The 22685-nt window shown below is 52.6% G+C and overlaps 7 protein-coding genes across 7 annotated transcripts in view; 2 read left to right on the top strand and 5 right to left on the bottom strand.

The window, feature by feature from the left end:
- Positions 1 to 285: 285 nt before the first annotated feature.
- CCMA1212_004369 (uncharacterized protein) lies at positions 286 to 1905 on the top strand (the record flags this gene model as incomplete). The annotated part of the gene is made up of 7 exons (XM_073701676.1): positions 286 to 441; positions 616 to 657; positions 736 to 841; positions 939 to 1472; positions 1608 to 1680; positions 1775 to 1824; positions 1883 to 1905. The coding sequence occupies 7 exons, from the start codon at positions 286 to 288 to the stop codon at positions 1903 to 1905; spliced, it is 984 nt and encodes a 327-aa protein (XP_073559960.1).
- Positions 1906 to 2586: 681 nt separating this feature from the next.
- CCMA1212_004368 (uncharacterized protein) lies at positions 2587 to 3676 on the bottom strand (the record flags this gene model as incomplete). The annotated part of the gene is made up of 2 exons (XM_073701675.1): positions 2587 to 3527; positions 3631 to 3676. 2 exons carry the CDS (start codon positions 3674 to 3676, stop codon positions 2587 to 2589), a joined length of 987 nt encoding a protein of 328 aa, XP_073559664.1.
- A 5676-nt stretch (positions 3677 to 9352) lies between these two features.
- CCMA1212_004367 (uncharacterized protein) lies at positions 9353 to 9532 on the bottom strand (the record flags this gene model as incomplete). The annotated part of the gene is made up of 1 exon (XM_073701674.1): positions 9353 to 9532. The coding sequence occupies one exon, from the start codon at positions 9530 to 9532 to the stop codon at positions 9353 to 9355; it is 180 nt and encodes a 59-aa protein (XP_073559631.1).
- Positions 9533 to 10773: 1241 nt separating this feature from the next.
- On the bottom strand, positions 10774 to 13903 carry CCMA1212_004366 (Putative SWI/SNF-related protein; the record flags this gene model as incomplete). Its single annotated transcript, XM_073701673.1, has 9 exons — positions 10774 to 11000; positions 11068 to 11699; positions 11753 to 11857; positions 11927 to 12199; positions 12257 to 12822; positions 12895 to 13323; positions 13379 to 13471; positions 13525 to 13610; positions 13666 to 13903. 9 exons carry the CDS (start codon positions 13901 to 13903, stop codon positions 10774 to 10776), a joined length of 2649 nt encoding a protein of 882 aa, XP_073559657.1.
- A 921-nt stretch (positions 13904 to 14824) lies between these two features.
- On the bottom strand, positions 14825 to 15945 carry CCMA1212_004365 (Cysteine dioxygenase; the record flags this gene model as incomplete). Its single annotated transcript, XM_073701672.1, has 5 exons — positions 14825 to 14946; positions 15006 to 15258; positions 15335 to 15634; positions 15765 to 15798; positions 15938 to 15945. The coding sequence occupies 5 exons, from the start codon at positions 15943 to 15945 to the stop codon at positions 14825 to 14827; spliced, it is 717 nt and encodes a 238-aa protein (XP_073559647.1).
- A 2640-nt stretch (positions 15946 to 18585) lies between these two features.
- Positions 18586 to 20213, top strand: CCMA1212_004364 (Sulfite efflux pump SSU1; the record flags this gene model as incomplete). The annotated part of the gene is made up of 4 exons (XM_073701671.1): positions 18586 to 18770; positions 18898 to 19136; positions 19272 to 20022; positions 20072 to 20213. The coding sequence occupies 4 exons, from the start codon at positions 18586 to 18588 to the stop codon at positions 20211 to 20213; spliced, it is 1317 nt and encodes a 438-aa protein (XP_073559614.1).
- Positions 20214 to 20607: 394 nt separating this feature from the next.
- CCMA1212_004363 (Nuclear control of ATPase protein 2) overlaps positions 20608 to 22685 on the bottom strand; it is a gene marked incomplete at both ends in the record, with an annotated part of 2139 nt that continues 61 nt past the window's right edge. The window contains one exon of the mRNA XM_073701670.1: positions 20608 to 22597. Within this exon, the coding sequence (XP_073559627.1) occupies positions 20608 to 22597 (1990 nt within the window). The remainder of the gene's footprint in view (positions 22598 to 22685) is intronic.

Raw genomic sequence — 22685 nt, 5'->3', positions numbered from 1 at the left:
CTTGGGCGCTGCAGCCCCACCGCCAGCAGCTATCCGCCCACTGCCACAGCAGCTCGTCCAGTGGCCTCGACTCTCTTCCAACACATTCACCACTGCTGGCAGCCCAAGGCGTGACCGCAACGTCATTCAAACCATCAGCCTTCTCACCCTCTTCTCTCCTCCCCTCCTAATCAATCGCTTCGTCTCTCAACCTCGCCGCCTCACCTCCTCCCCCCTTTTCCGCCCGCGCCTCAAAACCAACCAAAATACCATCGATACCCACGCCAGAAGCCGCCGCATTCCACCATGGACACCAATATGGAAGATGTCGGGCGAGTGCCGACCGACGTGGCGCCATCGCACACGGAGCCCGCGACGAGATCGACGCTGGAACAGTGGATTGAGAATCTGATGAACTGCAAACAGCTGTCCGAGGCCGACGTCCAGCGGCTGTGCGACATGGTGAGCATCATCCGGCGATGCGAGCGAATGCGAACGCGAGGAGAGGAATTTGTCGTCGCCCGATTTTTTCCTTTGGGCTCTGTCGGCTCCCGATTCCTCGGTTCTCTGTGTTGGTGTTTTTAGGTTGGGCAGAGCTTGGTGATGCTGACTCTTTCGGGTGTCTGCCGTTTCTAGGGTCGAGAAGTCGTCCAGGATGAATCAAATGTGCAGCCAGTGGTACGTCTTTGCCGTCTTCTCGCCGCTGGCGATGCGGTGATGGGGAGAGAATGCTGACCGCGAGGTGCCTTGTTGCAGAAATGCCCCGTCACAGTCTGTGGCGATATCCACGGCCAGTTCCACGACCTGATGGAGCTGTTCAAGATTGGCGGCCCCAGCCCCGACACCAACTATCTCTTCATGGGTACGAACACAACCGCGACTCTGATGCTTCGCTTGCCTTCTCCTTGCCCTCATCCGGCGCTCGTTTGGCTGACGACGGAATCGTGACTCTGTCGCAGGTGACTACGTCGACAGAGGCTACTACTCGGTCGAGACGGTGTCGCTCCTCGTCGCCCTCAAGATCCGCTACCCGCAGCGCATCACCATCCTGCGCGGCAACCACGAGTCGCGCCAGATCACACAGGTGTACGGCTTCTACGACGAGTGTCTCCGCAAGTACGGCAACGCCAACGTGTGGAAGATATTCACCGACTTCTTCGACTACCTGCCCCTGACGGCCCTGATCGAGAACCAGATCTTCTGCCTGCACGGCGGCCTGTCCCCCAGCATCGACACACTAGATAACATCAGGGCCCTCGACCGAGTCCAGGAGGTCCCCCACGAGGGCCCCATGTGCGACCTGCTGTGGTCCGACCCCGACGACCGCTGCGGCTGGGGCATCTCTCCCCGCGGTGCGGGGTACACCTTTGGCCAGGACATCTCGGAGGCCTTCAACCACAACAACGGCCTGACGCTGGTGGCCCGCGCGCACCAGCTCGTCATGGAGGGATACAACTGGTCTCAGGACCGCAACGTGGTGACCATCTTCTCCGGTGCGTCTTTTTTCCGCCCTTCGTTCATCACTTTGCTTTGAAGGCCCATGACAGCCCATCTGTCTCGTGCCTCATTACCCTTTCCATCAATCGTACCTGTGTAAGCTCTCCGCTGACAATGCCACGCCTCGACAGCTCCAAACTACTGCTACCGATGCGGTAACCAAGCCGCCATAATGGAAATTGACGAGCATCTGAAATATACCTTGTGAGCCGCCACCCTCAATCCCACCCCCCTGCTGGCCCTACCCCACGCCAAGGGTCCAGTGTCGACATCCCGCAGATGCTAACCAGATCAACAGCCTGCAATTCGATCCGTGCCCGAGAGCCGGAGAGCCAATGGTTTCTAGACGTACGTCTTGCACTCCCTCCCAACACGTGAACCCGGTCATTGACTTGTATCTTTCCAGGCACACCTGATTACTTCCTCTAATCTAGCACCGACGTTGTTCATCCACACAAGTTATCGCTGTAAAAGGGCTGTTTGCAAGAGGGTCTATAGCTGTTAGAGCCCAGGGAGCCTGGCATCTACAAAATAATGTACGATTAATCCTACTGCCGCTGTCCGCGCCCACGCCACCCAGCCGTGACGAGTCTGAATGTCAAGAGTTGCCCAAGTTGCGCCGCGCCATGGGGACGGAAGCCGAAACATGGACGATGCTATGGAGGTTGAGGGATGATTTATGGCCGGTTCCAGGAGCAGTATTGATACCAGCCACGAGTTTTTGCATGCCCTTTCTCTCGCCTCCCAATTTGTGTCCTGCAGCAATCATATCACAAGATTGATGTCCATGCTAATCAGCAAATAGGGTACCGAACGGCATGCGTTGTGAATCGTTTTATTCTCTATTCATTCGATGCAGATAACTCATAATCTATATAGGTACTGAGAGGAGAACATTCTTCCGAGCCTTGACCTCAAACCACACAGAAGGACCCCTTTCTTTCCAGCTGGCCCATTATGACCCCCTGTCTATTATAACATATCGCTTCGTGATTATTGTCTTTTGTCTAACATCCCCGAGCATACTAACGTATATACAGATCTGTAGGTGCAGTTCGCGCCGTGATTATTTCCCCCTTGTTCTCTTTCTCCAGATCTTCTTTCTCCAGATTACCGGGCAGTCGCCTGCAGCTCAAACTTGTTTTCGAGCTGCGAGTCCCGCGACGAATTGTTCACCGCCCGCTCAGACACGTTGCCGGGAAGCTCCTCATCAAACACGCGCCCATCACCATCGTGAACGCCATTCACGTAGTGTCCAGGCGAACTGCTCCCATCAGGAATATGAAAGCGCTTATCGAACCGCGACAGCGCATACGTGAAGATGACAATGAGCTCAATGACATAGTTGAAGCAGTAAAAGCACGCCTTGTGATGGAACCACCTGGGCTGCGACACAGGCACGCGGTAGTACGCGACGCCTGCGCGAAAGGCCGCCCCGAGAGTGAGCAGGCTCGCGCTGAAGAGCATGAGGAAGATTTTATACCGCATGCTTCCCGCGCCAAACTTTTCGATGCGCCGCCTCCGGGGGATGACGAAGCAGAGGCCCACGACGGGGATGGGGAGGAACGCGAGGAAGGCAAAGTACGTGACGGCGACGACCTGGACGTCGTGCGTCTTGTCGATGGCGGCCTGGTCGAGGGTGTACACGCTATACACAACGGAGACGATGAGCATGACGAGACAGGCCGCGACGGAGGCGTACAGCGAGCGAAAGAAGATGCGGACGGGGGTGCTCCATCCCAGGCGGGGGTGGTACGCGCGCAGGATGCGCAGCACGAGGATGAGGTTGACGACGAAGATGAGGAGGACGCCGGCGGAGGCGAGGATGGTGGCGGCGAGGCCGATCTGGCCGTCGGTCGGGTATTCGGCCCAGACGATGCGCATGACGTTTGCGGAGATGCGGGCCATGGAGAAGCCGAAGAAGAGGCCGGAGAGGACGAACTTGTGGCCGCGGCGGCGGTTGCGCTGGAAGATTGTCATGTTGAGGGCGGCGGAGGCGATGAAGAAGGTGAGGATGACGGCGGAGATGGGGATGTCGGGTAGGGGGGGGTCTGTGGGATTTACATGTTAGCTGAGGGTTTGCTGGTGAGTTTGGGGATGGAGATGGTGACGATGGTGGTGTTGGTGTTGAGAGGCTTAGGGAATGGTGTTGACGTACGAGGTGCTGCGGCGCTTGGCCGCTTTGGCTGCTTGAAGCCATATTGCTAGATAAGATTCTCTCTTTTCTTTCCTCGGTTGATGAGTGAAGATGGAGTGTCGAGTGTTGATGGAATGTCTGGTGTTGTAGGCGTTAAAGGTCGTTTCCGCGTACATAAGATGTAGGACGATGCGTGTAAGTCGCGTACCCAAATCACACCACCATCACGACGATGAACATAGCACAAAAAGGTCAGCAGGAGACAAATCGTTTGTTCGCTCGAAGTCGACTGAGGCAGATAAAACGAGAAAAGGTAAGGGCAGGGACAAAAGCCTGCAGATCACTCAGTATGCCAATGGAAAAGAAAGGTTGAGTAAATACACTGGTTAGGTTGAAGGGAAAAGGGAACGAAGGAAGACGGGTCACCACCCAAGTATATGTATACTAGGAACCTGACCAAAAAAAAGTCCCTTCAATCCAATCGATCAAACAAGACACCAAGACAGGGGGAAAAAAAAAGCCTTCCGTCATTGTACATTAGCTGGCTACCATCGAACTTTGGTATTGCACATCCATCCTGTGAGGGTGGTATTTGCCTGCTCCTTGCTTTCTCCGCAGCTCAGCTCAAGCCCGCACTCCGACAATGTCGCAACGAGACCATTACCGAAACCGACAACTCATCAACCTACCGAAAGCACAGGGGACGAAAAAACAGGGCCGTGGTAGAAGGTGGTTGGGTTGGGTCAGGCGACGCCCCCCCAGGGATAGGCAGATCGGGGCTCGCACTTTGTTCAAGATCCGGAGCATCTGCGCTGGGTGGAGAGCGGTGGTTTGTCTTGGTATGCAATTAGCTCGCCTATTTTCTCTTCTTTTTTTTCTTTTGGCTGTTACCTTTCAGGGGTATTGGAAAAGGCTAAATCGATAGCCTGTTTCTGAGCCTTTTTGTTGTTTTCTTTAGGTAGGCAGCACGTGTAAGTCGCTTGGTTTATGAGGATGGACATGATGCCAAGCTGCACGCTGCAGGGAATGGGTGACTTTCAAGTGCACATGTCTACAAATATCGCCTTTCCCCATCATTTTAGAAACTTACAACCGTCTTTTTCTCTACCTCAAAATAAACAGGACATGACAAGTGCATCAACGGCAACTCACGGCCATGTCCAGCTCACTTGCTTCCAAAGGGATCGGAGGTCGGAAAGTCGGCGCTTAAGCATCGGCGCGAATCTGGACTTCCTCCGGGCCGACCTCGCGTTTATGTAGCCGGCACTTTTGTTTTTGAGTGAACGGTGTGATTAGGTAATCGGCCAGCTGGGGAGCCTGAAGACAGCGGAGGAACCGTAAATACATACCGCAGTTTGAACGATGGGCAGTTGGTGGGATTTTGGCGTCTTTTACGATTGGGAGCATCGTATTTTCTGTTGGCGGATAAATGATTCATTTGAGAGTGGAAAATGACAGAAGGGCGAGAAAGAGAGACGTGCTGGAGGTCGGATGTCGGTCTGCTGAGTCAGCTGCCTCCTATTGTTGATGGAGGTTGCAGCGTCGGTTCATGGATGCATGTGAGGCGGATATAGGAGAGAATGTGGAATACTTTGTTTGGGCTGCTGAACTACGGATGCCAATCTCATATAGAAGGTGTTTGTCCTTGGTTGGACACATGGTTATGGATCTAGATCTACCGGACATACACTCTAAACTTGGCATCTACGTTAAGACTGGACTGAGTGATGCTAGTCTCGGGTAGACATTTGTGATGAAAGACTACAAACTACATTCTTCTTGGGGTCTATATCATGATCGAGCATCGTCACACCGCCTGGCTTTGCTGATATATCAGCCATACGTCGGGTCACCGCTCACGCCTCGCCCTCGACTCTCATCCTCGAGATTCCTCTTCTCCTGCAGCATCCTTGCCCTTGAGCTATCACCACATCATCCGTCATGAGTTATTCCTGCTTATGCAACTAGGGAAAAAGTCCAGTCCAGTGAAAGAACCCTTAGCTCAGCACCAAACGCTATATCAGGAAGCCGTACATCCCTATGAACCATTCCCCTGGTACACGACTATCAACGACTCAGTGGTCACATCCTCGACACATCTCGGCCACAAATCATCATCCATTTGATATCATAGCTAATTTGCAGACAAATTGAAGCCATCCACTATATGCAACTGGTCAATGTGTGCTGCTGTGAGTTCGACTCTTCAGGTGGACAACCACGTTCTTCTCCAAGCGAACCTGGTGACGAGAGTGTAACTGCCGAATATCGGTTCTTCTCTGTGGATATTGAGCATTATATTGTGAGGATGAGCTTCTGCTTCGACCAGATTCCACCAGATGACACTACAGCGCGTCGACTAGCTACAGTCTTCTTGAAAAGCACGATAACCTCACTAGCAGTTCAACCCCTGAATCGCCTTCTCAGTCGACAACCTCCTCACACAATCAGAAAACAAGCACCAAAGCAAAGATGCCAACAACCGATTTACAGCGCACTTCCACCCGCAAAGCCCACCCACCACTCAGTACCATCTGCCAGCCCAAGTGGCCACTCGCCAATCCACACTCCTGGCCCGCCGACAGCTGCCAGCCAGCCCAAACCCAGCTCTAAGGGTACATATACCAAAATTCCGGCTCTGTCTGCCGGAAGACGGGCAGTCCAGGAGGTAAGTTGAAAGGTAGGTCGAACGGTATATCGAAGAGTTGCCTTCGTCGGCCCGCCCAACGAGGAAGGCAACGATTCGATATACCGTCGACTGTCTCGTCTTTTGGCTTTTTGCTTCGTTTTTTGCCAGCTTTTTTTGCATGAGAGCAATCACTCTACGTGATATAATTGATCTTAATTTTTGTTCTTCTTTTTTTTTTTTTTTTTCAAATTGTTGGGGGCAGAGAGGCTTGAATGCTTGCGCTCTTCGTCTTCGTATTGAAGGGCGTGACTGAGGCCGTGATCTGTGCGAGGGGGAAGTCGTGGTGTTGTGCTTCGCGGAACAAAGAAATTGCAAACTTTGTCAGTAATGTCATTGATGTCTGTGTCTGATGCTCGAAAGTAAACATCACACTCAATGTCAGAGGCTGGATGAACCTCTTGCACGCGTTTGAGCTGCGGTGAGACGACAGTGAGTGGCCTCCCCTGAAAATCATGTTTGCTTCCGTTCTGCCGCCTCGCGCTCATTTTGCCTTTGATGGCTTATGATATTGCCACGGATATTGTTTGTTGAGTTTCAGAAAGAGACAAGTTAGCTTCACAGCGTGTGACAGTCGATTCTCGTTGTTACGATACAACAGCTGAGGGGCGAAAAGGGGGATTTCATTCCCGCGACACCATCTATGTTCCCGATATGATTTTACTCTTAGCGGCCACAACATTACCTCGAAAGCGCCCGGCAAACCTTTTGCTTTCCCTTTTGGCCATCTCATATTTGCGCCGATACATGAAGCCATCCACCTTTTGTTGAGTCAAGGGGCTCGATGGCTTCCTCAACGAGATTGGGCGTCTGTGAAGGCTTCCACGGCCTCTTGGGCTCAAAACCATGAGCAGTTCGATTGACGGCCGTCCTGGTGTGCCAAGATTGACATTTGCCTTGGGCTCCGAGTACCACTCTGCTGCCGAGCGATCGATCATCGATCTCATTATACCCGCCATTGCCTCCCCTGTGGTGGAAGGGCCTACTACGCCAAATTTGGACCCGAGTAACAGGACTGACAATATCCGCAGAATGAACGTTGTAGGTTTTCGTGGCTAACCGAATGTCTGAAAAGAGTTGAGAGAATCTTCCCGGTTGCTTGCAGTAGCCCTCGAATCGAATCACTACAGAAAAAACATGTCGTCGATGTATGCTCGTGCCACGTTCTCGAATGGGTACAGTTTTTGATCGATCATATCGACGGAGAGTTGAAACAGATATCCGACATGTTGAAGTTGTGACCGATATCTCGGTGACTCCCTGGCTGTGGCTGCGCTGTCTCATGGATCAGGAAATGATTGAATAGGACATCTGGAACGCTCACATAGAATGACGATGAATGCAGGGTATGGGATCAGGATCCTGCATAGGAGACCTGTTGGCGAAACAGGCAACTCCAGAATCAGATCCTGTCCACGTGTCGGGATCCAAATTGTTTTATACGATGCTGTCAGAAGATACATCCACAACATCTTAAAGGGTTCAAAACTGATGGTTCGAGAAGCATTGTACCTAGTCCTTTTGGCCAAAGGGTGTAGTTGCTAAAGGAAGAAACGACTAGTATTAAGCATAAACTTAAGGTTCCACAACATCAAAAGCCAGATCGTTTACTCATCTTCCAAGCCTCGCAATAAGGTTCGGTGATGACTCAAGCCAAGGCTCAAGCAGAGTTGACCAACCAAACCTTATGTCAGTCACAGAGGTATAAAGAGACAGCAATCCCCCCCCCCCTCGAAGATGAATCGCAACTTGCTACCAACGTTCCAAAATGACAAAACTTCAACAACACACAACACAAGCTCGACCGCGACAGGTGAAAGGATCGCAGCAACCGGACCAATCACAACGGGTAAGGATACTTTTGCAGCAACGCAAAGGTATCCTTACATTCTTGTGCTGGTCGGGTTGCCACGATCCAGTCTGGAGGACGTGGCTGAACGATATTGGGAGTTGTGCCTTGGGTCAGTTCATTGGAGGCTGAACGATGAGAGCGATGGGTGTGTTCTCTGGGGTTGTTCATTGGGCGGCTGAACAATGAGAGCAGGCCGAAGGACAGCAGCAAAGGGACTGTTCTTCGGGCCGGTTCGTTACAAGTCTTGGAACTCAGCGAGATATGTCTTGGAGTCCGCCTCTGTAAGTTAAGTTCCCCTTTGCTCCTTCAACTCCGCCTCGAAACTAAGTACGCGCAGATGAAGCATCCGAGGCCAGCTTCATTCTCCAGGAGTTCGTCGAGCCTAGGAACTCCCCTGTGAGAGGGAACCAAGGTATGATATCCCCGATGTGCACTGCCAGATCCGAATAGATATTCACATCATTTACATAGACCTCCTCCGCCTCAGACAAAAAGTACGTCGATTGAATATCTGGTACGAATGCAGCCCGATAGATCCGCCTGATATTCTTCGACGGGTGGTATCCTGGGCGAAGAATATCAGGCGGATCTATCGGGCTGCATTCGTGCCAGAATTTCCATGAGGCATATTGACAGGAGATGCTCGGGGCGAGGCTGGTAGTTCATTCGAACAGAGAACGTGAGCTGGGTTTAGACCGTCGTGAGACAGGTTCGTTTCACCCTAATGATGACCTCGCCGCAATGGTAATTGAACTTAGTACGCGAGGAACCGCTCATTAAGATAATTGGCTTTTTGCGGCTGTCCGACCGGGCAGTGCCGCCAAGCTACCATCTGCTGGATAATGGCTGCTATAGGCGTTTATCTCGCCATATGATAGCAACGTCTAATCATGACGAGACTACAATTGTGGCCCTGGCATGCAGACGTGTCGTTATCGATCCAGGGATCAAGGCCACAGAAGGGTATCAGCACAACCTACCTAACCTACCTCTTTGTCTAGAGTACCTTGCATATGAGTTGACCCTATTTGCACGAGGCAAAGTGCCCCGTACCTTCTTCTCAGGAGGAGTCATGATCGGGTCATCCCCAGCTTAGGCTCCAACACCCGAAAGCTTCTCTCTCTGTTGATGCTTCTGCCGCCTATCAGGCACCGTGGCACGGTTTCTCCTATCCTGTTTTTCTTCTCTTGCACATACCGGCTCACTGCTCAGTTTGAACCTCACCTGGAGAAGGACCTGCGCGCCAGACAAGCACCGGCGAGGTCAACCTGCCCAGGACGAGCTCCCCAGCATCAGAGAGCTCATCGAAGCACAGCCGCACCAGCGCCAGTTGGCTGTCGTCGACGAGGCCGGGCGGAACGCGGCACGAAATGCCTGCCATTGTCAGCCCGTGGTCATGACTCCGGAGGGCACGACGAGAACACTTGTGCCCTACATAGAGCCAGAGCCAGAGCCGCAGTGAGACGCCCGCTCAGGTAATCAACTCAGTGCTCAGGTCCGGAGCTGGCAGCAACGACGAGGTACTTGTCGGTGACAGTGATTTGAGCCTAGAGGTGCGGTAGTCATTGAGCTCGAGATCAAGGATGGCTAGACAATGCGAAATGGTCTGAAAAGGGCCAGCGTAAGTGTATCCTACCACACGAAGAAAACAGCTGCTGACATTTCCACGCCAGAGGGAGCTGAAAGGGGACATCAATCAGCAGCTCGAGAGCTGTCCTCCGAATCCCTCAACGACCACGGCAGACTTTGAACGAACATTCCGCTCTTGAAGAAAGCGACGGACGAGGCGGACATGTTCACTTCACTGCATATCAGGCTTCTGTATATCTGTGACCGGTACCCCCTATTTCACCCAGAGTACAGCTTAGAAATCTGTTGGCGTCACGGCGAGACAACTGGAAGTAGCAATCTCTTCCACCATGTCTTTGTGGGAGAATGCCTAGGTTTCTTATTGCTGCAATTTTTTATCTGTTGATTTGCTATTTGTCATTCATGGCTTATCGCAGGTTTGTGACTGCGTAGGTTGGCCGTTTCATCGAGATGCGAACAACTCAGGATCAAACCCTACCCGGTTACTCGGCGACATTCATTCCCTAGTAGAACCTGGCAAATTCTGTCCAGAAGAGATATGCCAACGGCGCGAGTGCCACGCGCAAGGCCCCCCTGGACGGAAATAGGCCCGTTCACCCACTCGAGTTCTCTCGGAAGGCATGTTCATGCGTAGCATCGCTGTCACCAACCTTGCACGCTCGTTGATACGACAGACATTATGATCTTCTTCTATTTGCATACGATCTCACTGATCGGTAGTAACTGCTTTCTGGGTATCATCTGCTTGAAACAGCCCATAAACGTCAGCAAATATCAAGGAACTGAGATGAGCCATATGCCTTGTCTAAATACGCAACCATCTTCCAGAAAACCACAAATTCTTCAGGGTATATGTCCTGACAGCTGTCTTCGAAGGTTCTCAGGTCGATCAGCTGGTTCTATTTGCCGTACCGCTTATATCGATCTTGTCAGGACCCGACGTCAAGCTGCATCTCGGATAACCCCTGAATGCTAATCCCATGGCGGCTTCCTTAAATTGTCGTAACCCATTGGAACAAGGCGCAGGCAAAATCACGAAAGCAGTTTCATCACATCTGCCATCCTCGTGTCTTTGGACTTCTTCGCCTTGCCCTTTTCCTGAAACGCCTTGGTCACCAGGTCACGCTTTTCCTGCTGGACATCCAGCACGCGCTCCTCAATAGTGCCCTCCATAATGAGACGCCAGATCTTGGTCTCGCGTGTCTGGCCAAGACGGTGCACTCGATCGACAGCTTGGTCTTCAATCGCCGGTGCCCACCCTAAGAGTAAAAAGTCAGTACGAGTATCATGCTAGCAGGAATAGCAGGAATGCTAAAGAAAACTTACAGCTGTCGGACAAGATCACTGTATCCGCAGACACAAGGTTGAGTCCCACGCTGCACACCGCCAGGCTGGCCAGCATGATGCGCGTCTCCGTGTCATTGTCGAGAGCATCAATAGCTTTATCTCGCTTCTCCGCATTCATGCTTCCGTCAATCCTGCAGTATTTGAAGCCTGCGTCCTGGAGTTGCTTCTGAACAATGTCGAGAAACGACGTCCACTGCGAGAAAATGACAACCTTTGAGCCTCGATTCATAAGCGTGGCTCGAATGATCTGTAGCATTGCTTCCGTCTTGGAGCTCTGTTGCTCCGTATCAAAGTGCTTGTCAAAGGTACCCTCGGGAGCTGGCTCCAGCAGGTTTTCCTCCTTCAGCGGGTTGCGACACATGGGACATTTTGCCTGCAACTGGATTGCCCTCGTGATGCAGTGACGGCAGAACACATGCTGGCAGTTTGTAATCACGGGGTTAGTAGGCGTGTCATAGCAGATGGCGCAGTCGTCTTGGCTGTCGATAAAGAGCCGGAGGGCTTCCTGCAGCAGCGCGCGGTTCTTCTCGGTCAAGGGTACGACGTCGTGCTCTTTGAGCATCTGCATAAGATCGTCAATGCGCTCCCTGCACAATGTCCAGTGGTTACACCTATAACGCGTCAGTGGAAGATCGGCACTACCATAGAGTGGGCAGAGACTCACGATTGCCTGAGTCGAAGGAGGCGCTCCAAGACATTTTGGAAGCGGCCTTTTTGTCCGGCCTTTGACTTTGCTTGATAATCCTCTAGCACACCTCTGGCCTCGGACCTATGAGCAAGGTTAGCAGTGAACTCCAGCAGCTTGCATGTGAGCCGGGATATAGCGCGGTGGACTTACAGTAGAGCATCGTATTTGGTCTTTTCTTCTGGGTGAAATGTGATCCGGTGTAGGTACTCAGTCTTCTTGGGAAGTTTGAGGTCCACAAACTTCATGTCTTTCTTGCGTCGCAGACAGATGTCTTGCATCAAAGATTGCAAGAGTGCTTCCGCGCTACGATCGCCCGACATGAGTTTGCGTGAGATGGCATTGGCAAAGATTTCTGGTTGTTCAATGCCTCCGGTGATGTGTAGGAACTTGACCAGAGATTGCAGGTCCTTGACGGAATTGATACTGATGACGGTTAAGCAAGGAACAAGGCACAATTCTGGCTGCAAAACGAAAACTTACATGGGAGTTCCGGTCAGAACCCAGCGGGATTCGGCGGGGAGTTCGCAGGCTGCCAGAGCCACTTTAGTCTTGACATTTCTAATCGTATGCCCTTCGTCGAGCACAACCCGGCGCCAAGGCTTCTTTTGACCCAAGAGGGTCTTGTTGCCATCAACCAGCTCCTTGGCAAGTGTGCCATAGCTGGTGATGACGACATTGTACTCCAAGAGGTTATGGTACGACCCTCGCTTGGCGCCATGGTAGACAAGAATGCTTGGCTGGTGCTCCTCTTTGACGTGCCTTCGAAGCTGCTGCTCCCAGTTGCTCATCACACTGACGGGAGCAACGATCAGAGTTGAGCCAGGGCCACCGGTGAGGATCAAGCTGATGATTTGGAGCGTCTTTCCCAGTCCCATGTCGTCGGCAAGAATGCCGCCGGAGAACAGAGTTGGCGCTTTGGCGGTGATGAAATCGGAGGCGACGTTCCAGTACCGGCCTTTTCTGTCGCGCCTCCATAGCTGGGTCACTGTATCTGACCCAACAGCTGGAAGTTGGGGTTTTTCCTTGGAATGCATCCAGGCCAAGCCCTATTACACGTACTATTAGCCCAAGATCACCAAAAGACAGATGCTGGAAGAGAAGAGTGTGCATAAGCATACCTGTAGCTGATACGGCAGAAGTGTAGACTTGAGCTGGCTGGGCTGTGCGGCTTGGGGCATCTTGGCCAGGTCTTCCTCGCTCAGGGCGAGCGTCTTGATGGCATCGCCGCCTTTGCGAAACTCGACTGCATCGCTGGATTCGAGGATTTCCTCGAGAGATAGCTCGGGAACCAGAGGTACCTGGCTTGAGGCCAAGCCGCCAGCGGTAGAGATCCGTTGGGTCAGTCCGAGAGCCACCCTACGTGCTTCGGCGTCCTTTCTGGTCTGCTTGAGCTGGGTGGCCTTGACAAACTTGTCTGCTTTGAGCGCATTCTCAATTCGGGTGCGCTGTGCGGGGTCACTTGGCCCGTAAAACGACAGTCTGATGGGACAATCATAGACGCCTTTCTCTCCTATGATTTGGCCTTCAACAGTGATGTCCCCTGAGTCCTGTCCAAAGTCAGCAATGGAGCCAAGTAGAGGGAAGTCACGGACGCAAACTGACGATATGGCGGGCGAGCTTTGAAACGACTGTGCGAGGCAGGTGGCCTATTTGCTGATGAAGCACGTTGTCTATTCGGATTGCATTGCTGTCATACTGTTTCTGTGTAAGTCTGTCGACTTGGTGGTGCTATTGAGTCCCATGCCTACCTGGTTGTTGGGTTCCCTGTGGCACAAGACGACCTCGCCAGGCGAAGCATATCCATTGTAATACCTAACGCCTACAATTTTGGCATCTGATGAAGGTCAGAGTTGGTAAGATGAGAGATGTCATGCTTCTTGGAAACGAACCAAAAGTGCCATAGAGCTCCCTATCCAAGGCGTCATCATCTTGCGTCAAGTCCAGGTAGTCTAGTTCTTGCGTAGAAGTTGGATAAGAAGACGGCTGACTCCTTTGTGAAGAGCTAGGGGCACCAAATGATGGCCTGGGAGCAGAGGATTGAGAGGACAGAGCAGCGCGTTTTCGAGCGGGCTCAGGAGAATCGGCCGTCAGATCGATGAAGTCGACGGCGCGCTTGCCGCGAGGCATGACGAATAGTTGTCTTCTCAGGTGCAGAAGAGGAACAGGCGAGATAAAAGGGGGACCAAGAGTAGATTTAGGGTGAGAAAGAGAGTGGAAAGGGATCCCTATTGACGGTTTGTGCTGTTGAGAAGAATTGAGTTTTCATTCTCTTCGATTTGCTGTTCTCAACTGCTGATTCCAACGACTTTGGCAGGCACCGCCAGTTGACTTCGCGTCCGATTTGGCAAGAGCCAGTACGAGTACGAGGCCCAAAAACGCGAGGTCATGTGACTGACGAGCTCTGAGCAAAAGCAAATAATCTTCCAGTTGAGGATTCAGTCCAACAAATCTGGAGGAGGCCCAAGACGGGAGTACTACGATCTGTATGTCAGTATCACAGAGTCACTTCTGACATTCATTTAGCCCTTCATTCGACATCAACACAATCACAAGTCATAAACATTATGCGCTCTCTCCCTGCAAATTCAATGAAATCAATGAAGGCATGACTAAGCAGCATCTTGGGCCCCCATCATCAGTCGCCGACATCCGCCGCTGCAAGAGCAATCGACTGTCCCCAATTAGGTCTAGCTGAAATCACGCCATCGATGGCTCTCCAGAACAAGAGCAGCAATATCAACGACATGCGACCGTCTTTCTCTCCTCTCCAACCTCACTCTTCATTTTGCTCAGAAGAGGCAGACGAGCTTCTGCAGAATGAGACGCTTCATTTGGTACCAAAAATGGCGTGTTTTCGCTACAAGATCCGTCTCTCACGACGGTCTCTTCATCCGCTGTTGATGAACACCACAGATGCTACCCAACGATACCCAGAGCAAGAAAACTAAAGCACAAACAGTCAATCTAGGAACCCAAGACCCATGAAAGAAGCCATCCGATCCAACGCCATATCGCCTGTGCCAGTGCATACGCCGCCGTGATGGCTCCCTACTCCTTCAACAGGCGGCCGTACGCCGAGAAGTACATGCAGCCGGGCACATGGCTTCGCCTGCCGGTCCTTTCGTCAAAGATGTGGCAGCCCTCCTTTGCGACGTTGGGGGGAGTGTACACTGGAGAGGGTCTTTGGTCAGGTCCAGCACAAGTGTCTTGGGGCCGGATGCAGACTTACAGTGCAGCGAGACAGCGAAGTCGCTGCCGCGGTTGGACACTCGATGGAGGCCGAGCTCGTCAGACATGTACGTGACTTGGTTCTCTTGATATGTCTTCTCGGCGAGGACAGTCATGGGTCCCTCGGGCTCGTTGTTCTCTGGAAAGACGTAGCGCGTCTCCGTGAGCTCCCCGCGCAAGATCTTCATGATGCAGTGCGCATTTCCGTGGTCATGGATCGGGCTGCCCTTTCCTGGGGACCAGACGAGTACGAGCTGGTTTCGATTCTTGTCAGTACCGGCCATCACTGGGCATTGACCTCTGGCATGAGGCTGCATGGACATGACCTACCAAGTTGCTCTTGCCATTGCCCTCGTCGACGAGGTTACGAGTGTATCCTCTGCTGGCGTCTCCGAAAGCATATCTGGACCAGTGCATGTCCCTGGCGTCATAGGCTTGCATCAGTTCCATCAGGGTTCGGACATCGACATCCTCGGACGTCAAGCCAGACGACGGGCCAAGAACGTCCTTGAGCGCCTGTACGAGCTCTTCGAATCGATCTTGCCCGTGCGCTACGTTGCCGATGTTGGTGAGGGCACTGCCGCTTGACGCAACGTTGACGGCCATGATGATTGATGGTGATGATGATTGCTATGGGGGTGGAACAGTATAGGGACAGTGTGGTGTGAGAGGTCTAATGTTGGGGCTTCACAGGACGGTACAATGGCTGCATTTATCAGAATTTCAGAGATACGCAACGAAGCAACAGAGAACGACACACCGACTGGGGCGGGGATGGCCGGTGTCTCTCGTGTCTGGTCAGCTGAGCGACACCCCCGACGCAGGCTTGGGAGCATAGTGCAACCCGGTGTCGGCCTGCAAAAACCCTCGTCACGTCAAGCCACGGAAAAAGGGAACGGCGGAGGATCGCCTGCATGAGCGACGGGGGCAAACGGGTACATCTGGCAACTATCGGGTGGATTACGTTTACGTCGCGCAAGTTTCGCACACTCTGGTTGGACGACGAGACGCTAGGAGCACACAACGGCCAGCAAGGTTCGCAGCGGCACGGCGAACTGCCTGCTGACGCGCAGCCCCGATAAGAAGGGCTTCAATGAATTGATTATGGCCGACACTGTCCGATGGCAGTGCATGGGAAACGCGAAGGAAAAGAAAGCAGAGACTGTCGGTTCATCGAGCTCGTCACTTTGCCAACCCGATCTGCGCCACCTGGAATGTCGCTGGTCTCACTGAAGGTCTTGCGCCGGGACATGAAGCCATCAAACATCGAGACAGACGGCAACGGACAGCCTCTGCTGATAAGAGCCAAAAAGTCACCGCCAAGCGTGGGGCTTTGTGAAACCTGGTGCACGCACAGGGCGGTAGCGTCGTGCTAAGAGGGAGAAGCTTCAAGGGAGCCATGGATGATTTTCAGGTGCTCATTGCGGTTATGCGGGCGGAAAGGGGCTGAGGGAAGATCTAGAACGGCGGGCTTCTCCTTATGTATTACGCGTTATCGCTGTACCCGCCCCTGAGATGTTGATGATCATGGAATATCGAAATGCATCTTGCTGTCAAACCGTACGAAAATCAATCCATGGCTTATTAGAGGCGCTGTCTCAGGTGATATGAGCCATCAGTAAGATCTGCGAGGTACAAAGTACAGGGTCCACGGCCGAGGAACGTTCGCCGGGCTTCTCCGACATCCGTCACCGACATCCGCCTTGGTCGCGGACTGGCCCGTTGGAACAGTTTCTTGTCTGCAAACTGCTCATTCAACACGTGTGATGGGCATAGATTTCTATTCTTGTGTGTAGGCACGGATACATCCATTTACCTGAAGAAAATTCTGCTCCTATCCAAGCGTCAATACAAGCCATAACCGTCGAAGGGTCCGATACCCATGTGTGCACGGGCTCTTCTTTGCTGGCCTGTCGGCTTTGACAGAGGTTCATGCAAGTGACTCTAGAGACAACGTGCGTTGAAGTATTGTCCTGGTTGGCCTTTGCTTTCATTCGGAGAACACGAGATGATAGATCAGAGTGCACAGATGTGGTCATTTCTGGTTTATGAGGCAGTTGACTGCTGCTATGTAGCGGTATAAGGTAAGCAACTCGTGAGAATGAGAACCTACCTACATGTACCTATACAAGGCAATGTGTCAGTGACGAGGTGTAACTGCCGGGCGTATTACAAGGTGCAACTTGGATTAAAAGACACATAGTCAAGGCAATGCTTTCTCATTGAGTCAAAGAGGTCCAAGAGCAATTTCAGACTGTGTAATCTGTTTTCCCTCTCTACGATGTGTGAAATGAAGCCATTACAGTAGGAGGTCATGCTGTGTCTTACATAACTTGCAACAACCGCGACCAGACTCGCAAAGCAGTGATACTACTTCCCTGATAACGAGTAGTAGTATCGTACTAGTATCACATCTCTTCAATTCCATCTTCCTCTACTATAACCGTCTCACTATACACTCTAATAAACTCAACAAGGCAACTGGAACAATCGGCATTACCTCCAATCCCACTCCATCCGCTCCCCCGGATCCCAACGCCGCAACATCCGCATTCTCATCACGGTAAAAAGCAGCAGCACTCCAAACAGGCATCTCGGACAATCAAACCTAGAACCCGGTGAATCGATCGATCACTAGGATATAAAATCCACATCTCGGCCCGTCGCTGACACGGAATAGAGGCAAGCTTTTCCAGTGTCAGCTAAGATAATTCTTCCCCGAGAGCCGCGTCCTGTCAAACCGGCCGATGCCGAGCTTTCCCCAGATTCACCTACTCGGAAGTCGTACCTGATGTACATTTTCGGGGCTGTAAGGCTTGTGAATTGATGTAACGCACATCAAGGGGGTGAATTGCATCGAAGAGAACGGAAAGCTGCAGGCTGTTACTGGGTAGTCAAGAGTGCCAAAGTTGAGGCAGTTTCTCTGGAATACAAGATATGCAGGATAGACGTTCGATCATGTTGAGCTCCAAGCACCTACAAAATAAGAAGCCGAGAACTAGAACATTTGACAGCTGAAGGGCAAACGTTGGTCTACCGGAAACTAAAGAGCTGAAGGCTTGGATCGGTCGGCAGCCAGTGCATCATCCGAACTAGCAGAAAAAAAAAAAAAAACTCTAGAGGCCAATGACTCAGGAGGGTTTACATCCAGATACACTCTACATAAACCGGCAATCGGCTTACCCTTTTCCAAGTGCCGTCTCGTCTGCTTCTACTTGTTTCTTCTTTTGCTTATAAGCTGAAAGAAGAACTGCAGGTGATTGCTCACTTGTGTCGGCTCAGCCTTTCCGAGAAACCGCTGCATTCAACTTTTTTTTTTTATCTTTTTTTTTGCCCTGCCGGTGTGGAACGTGCATGCGCTCAACGTCATAGTGCCCGAATCCCGAGAAAGCCAATTCTATAATACCAAGGGAACTGGTAACGATTGTGCAACGATATAAAGAGAGACAATCTCCAGAACTTTTTGTCTTTTTAGTTCAAGAGAGTGGTATAATCGTGGCTTTTCTGTCTCCACCCATATATACCTACTTTCCGTAATATACCTATACAGGCATATTGGGTTACATCGCCTGCGAAGCACCATGGCAGCAACAACAGCCCTCCCCCCAGACAGCCAACCACCAACTGAGAAACCACCAAGCTCTTCCTCCGATAGCAGCAATCAAGATGCCCAGAGTTCACAAAACACCAACGCTCCTTGTCCGTCAAGGAAGCCCTGCAAGAATAACCGCGGGTGGCGCAAAATCGTCCGCAACTTTACCCCATCGTACGTTTGTCCCATCACAAACAAACTCTCTTCCTCCTCTTACACAGTCTCCTTTCTTCCTCTCTAATTCATCTTTACTTCCACTCTCTTATTCATCTGATATGTGAATGTACTAACAATGTGTTAGATGGTTCGCCATAAACATGGGCACGGGCATCGTCTCCATCCTGCTCTTTAACCTCCCCTGGAACGGCTACTGGCTGCACGTCATCTCGTACATCTTCTTCGCCCTCAACGTCCTCCTCTTTGTCATCTTCTGCATCATTTCCTTTTTGAGATATACGCTGTATCCCGAGATTTGGTTCGCCATGATTGCGCATCCGGCACAGTCTTTGTTCCTGGGATGTTTTCCCATGGGTTTTGCGAGTAGGTTTCCTTTCCCCCTATTCCTCCCTCTACCATATCATCTCTTCCCTCATCTTCTCTCCCCTACCATCTCGTATCATACATCCTCCCCATCTCCATTACTCTCTTGTCCACGCCCAAGCTAACCAACCCCAGCAATCATCAACATGCTCATCTTCGCCTGCTCCCACTGGGGCCCCTGGCTCATCTACCTCGCCTGGTCCTTCTGGTGGCTCGACGCAATCATCTCCATGGCAACCTGCATCTCCATGCCCTTCATCGTCATGCACCGCCACCGCCCGGGCCTCGACAAGACCACCGCCACCCTCCTCCTCCCCATCGTCCCCGCCGTCGTCGCCGCCGCAACAGGCGGCATCGTCGCCGACGCCCTCCCCTCCCCCGGCCACGCCTACGCCACCCTCGTCGCCTCCTACGTCCTCTGGGGCATCGGCCAGGCCCTCTCCGGCTGCGTCCTCGCCCTCTACTTCCACCGCCTCACCATCCACTCCCTGCCCCCCCGCGATGTCATCGTCTCCGTGTTTCTCCCCGTGGGACCCCTCGGCCAGGGCGGCTTCGGCATTCAGCAGCTCGGCAAGGTCGCTCTCAAGGTCATTCCCCAGACGTCCATGTTTCGCGTCTCTGGCGTTGACGCTACTCGCGGCGCCGAGTTTCTTTACTTCCTCGGTGTCTTCTTTGGCATCGTCATGTGGGGGTTTGCTCTTGCGTGGGTGTGCTTCGCGCTCATCAGCTTGAGGACCACGCGCTCGTTTCCGTTCAACATGGGCTGGTGGGGGTTTACGTTCCCGTTGGGCGTGTGGGCGACGTGTGCGAATGCCTTGTGGCAGAATCTGGGCAGCGAGTTTTTCAAATATGTGACGACGGTGAGCTCTCTCTCTTTTGTTCCCCGGTTTGTTGTGAGATGCGTCTTCTAACTTGATGGGCAACTAGATTATAAGTCTCTCAGTCGTCATCATCTGGATCCTCGTCAGCCTGAGGACCATCCAGCTCGTCATTACCGGCGAAATGTTCTTCGCCCCGTGTCTCAAGGACCTTCGCGAGAAAGAAGAAGCACCCTCCAGCGAAGACGGAGCAGTCTGAGCAGAGTCGTCAAGTGCCGTGTTGTTCTGACTTTTGAAGTATAGTAGAAGAGGCTCAGGAGTAATGGGGGGACAAAAGCATCAAAGGAGTTCAAGTTGAGATTTTTTTCAACAAAGCGTTTCTTTTCCACAATAATCGTCATTATCATCTGTTCCATCATCATCACCATTGTTAATAAGCATTCAACATAGACAACAGCGCCTCGTTTGGCAACTGCACACTGTAATCGGCTATATAGACATAGATTTACAATACTCTAGACCAATACTTGCATATTCCGACTTTGTGGTCAACCCTCTCAGGAGACAAAATGCCATCATCGTACAAGGCTCGCTTGGCTGGCCGTCTATCCGGTCGTCTACTTCAAACCATGGCTTCGTGAGAAGATCTGCCCCTACCTCAGCCATCTAGCATACGCCCATCGAATCCTCTCCAGGGCCTTTGCTTGGATGTGTACCCCCTTGACATTTGCCAGATCCTCCAGGTCCTCCAAGAACTCCTTTTGTATGTTATCCGGCATCAACTTGCTGGCCAAGTTACGAAGCACGTGCACTTCGCACAGCAAAAGGCCGTGGTCCTTGTACGACAGAACGTTATTCTCTGTCGGCCTCGCCTCGGACAGGATGCGGTCAATGTTGCGGAGGATGCGGATGGCCTTGCCAGAGACTTTGCTATGGCGCCGCCCAGAGCGGCCGCCAAAGACGCTACGAAGGTACTGGAACACGCCAAACGACACAAAGATGCCAGGCGTCAGACCGACGAAACCGAATACTAGCTCTTGGCTCTTGAGCAGCGAGTCAATGCCCGTCATGGCTACCTCGAGGTCGACCTTTGTCTTCTGAACCTGGATCAGGAGAGCCCGGACGAGATCGCCGCGGATCGCACCGAGAAAGGGACTCCTGAGCTCCTGCTCATACGCTCGTAGCACAGGCGTCACATCGCCTTCAGCCACCTTGGAGCGGATCTCTGCGATTTCGGCCTCGGTGATGGATGAATTGCCCACGGCAAGATGGGGCTTATCCGTGGCAAAGTCCACAACCATTCGCTCCAAGCTCTCCCGGTCAGCCTTGAGGCTGTCCCTGCTCATGATGGCTATTTCACTCGACTCATCGTGCCGGATCGTCTTGATGACCTTTGTCGTGGGCTCAACGACCCAGTTCAGCCAAAAGTCTCGCAGCGTGCTCCCAAAGTCCGTGATCCAGTCTATGATGTCTGCCTTGCGATTGACCAAGATTCTGAGGATGGTGGTAGAGGAGGTGAGGCCGACGAGAGCCGGCAGCCAGTATCGAACGAGAACCGGCGGCCGACCGTTGTGGCTTGCAAGAGCCTGCATAGCCTCAACATGCTGGGGAAGCGTTTTGTCGATGATCTGGATCAGGCGGCGAGCCAGTGTGCTTGGGCTATAGGAAGTCATGTCCCCTTCAATGTGCACAGACAGCTCTGCGTCTTCTTCGACGCCCGCAAAGACCTTTTCCTCAAAGTCGTGAATGTTGGCTTCCAAGCTGCAGGCCTCCTTCAGAACCATGTCCATCAATGCGACGCTGCGCTCGACAACGCCTTTGAGATCTTCGTGATCCTGCGCTCCAGCTCGCTCGTCGTCATGGCCCAGCTGAAGGCCTTCATCCATTAGCACTCCAAGCCCGCTGGCCGTCAACTCCCTCAGCTTTCGAAGCTGTGCCTGTTTATGCCTGGCCTCCGCTCGACACAGAGCAACAGGCGAGAGCACCTTTCGCTGTAGATTGGCAAACGAGTGCTCCCGAATGCTCTCGCGGACAACGCCGTAGAACCTGCTCCATGGCTGCGATATGGTGGACCGTGTGGACTCGACAAGCTGGGCGGAAGCATCTGCCGCAGACATGAGACGTAGTCGTGACCGGCTGGCTTGGTATATGTCGTACGACCACGCCCACAACCGCAGGGGAGATGTCTGCACCGCGTATATGCTGCTGTAGCTGTAAGAGCTCAGGACTCCGTCCCAGTACCACAACTCATCGCTCAGGGGAATGATGCTGTCCACCAGCGTGTTGAGGATGGCTCCATAGACTTGGACCGTCGCTTTGGAGACTAGGAGCCACTCGATTTCGTTCTCGTACGGCGTCTTGGGCTGCGCATAGGCGCCGCTGGATGTGCCATCGACCCGGTCCGCTGTCGCAGGAATGCCCGATTCGTTGAGGAGAAGCTTGACACGATCGATCGAGAGCAGCGGCTGCGAGGACGAGGTAGTGCTCAGCGAACGAATGATGCTCAGCAGATGGTCCAGGCGCGGGACGTCCAACGCCTCTGCGGCGGCAAAGGGGTGCCCAGCTTCCGAAGCTCCATCTTCCGAACCCTCTTCAGACAGGACCGGGAGCCGGTCGAGGTAGGCATCCAGTCGCCGCACTTGGCTATCGCAGAGCAAAGCAGCAGGTCAGCACACAGCCAGACGCACCCAGAGAACAGCCACAATGCCGTTCTAGAAGCCATGGGGAGAGG

This window comes from Trichoderma ghanense (assembly GCF_004382785.1).
Source record: "Trichoderma ghanense strain CCMA-1212 chromosome Unknown scaffold_4, whole genome shotgun sequence".
In the NCBI taxonomy this organism is placed as follows: Eukaryota; Fungi; Ascomycota; class Sordariomycetes; order Hypocreales; family Hypocreaceae; genus Trichoderma; species Trichoderma ghanense.
This window is presented reverse-complemented; position numbering and strand designations above follow the sequence as displayed.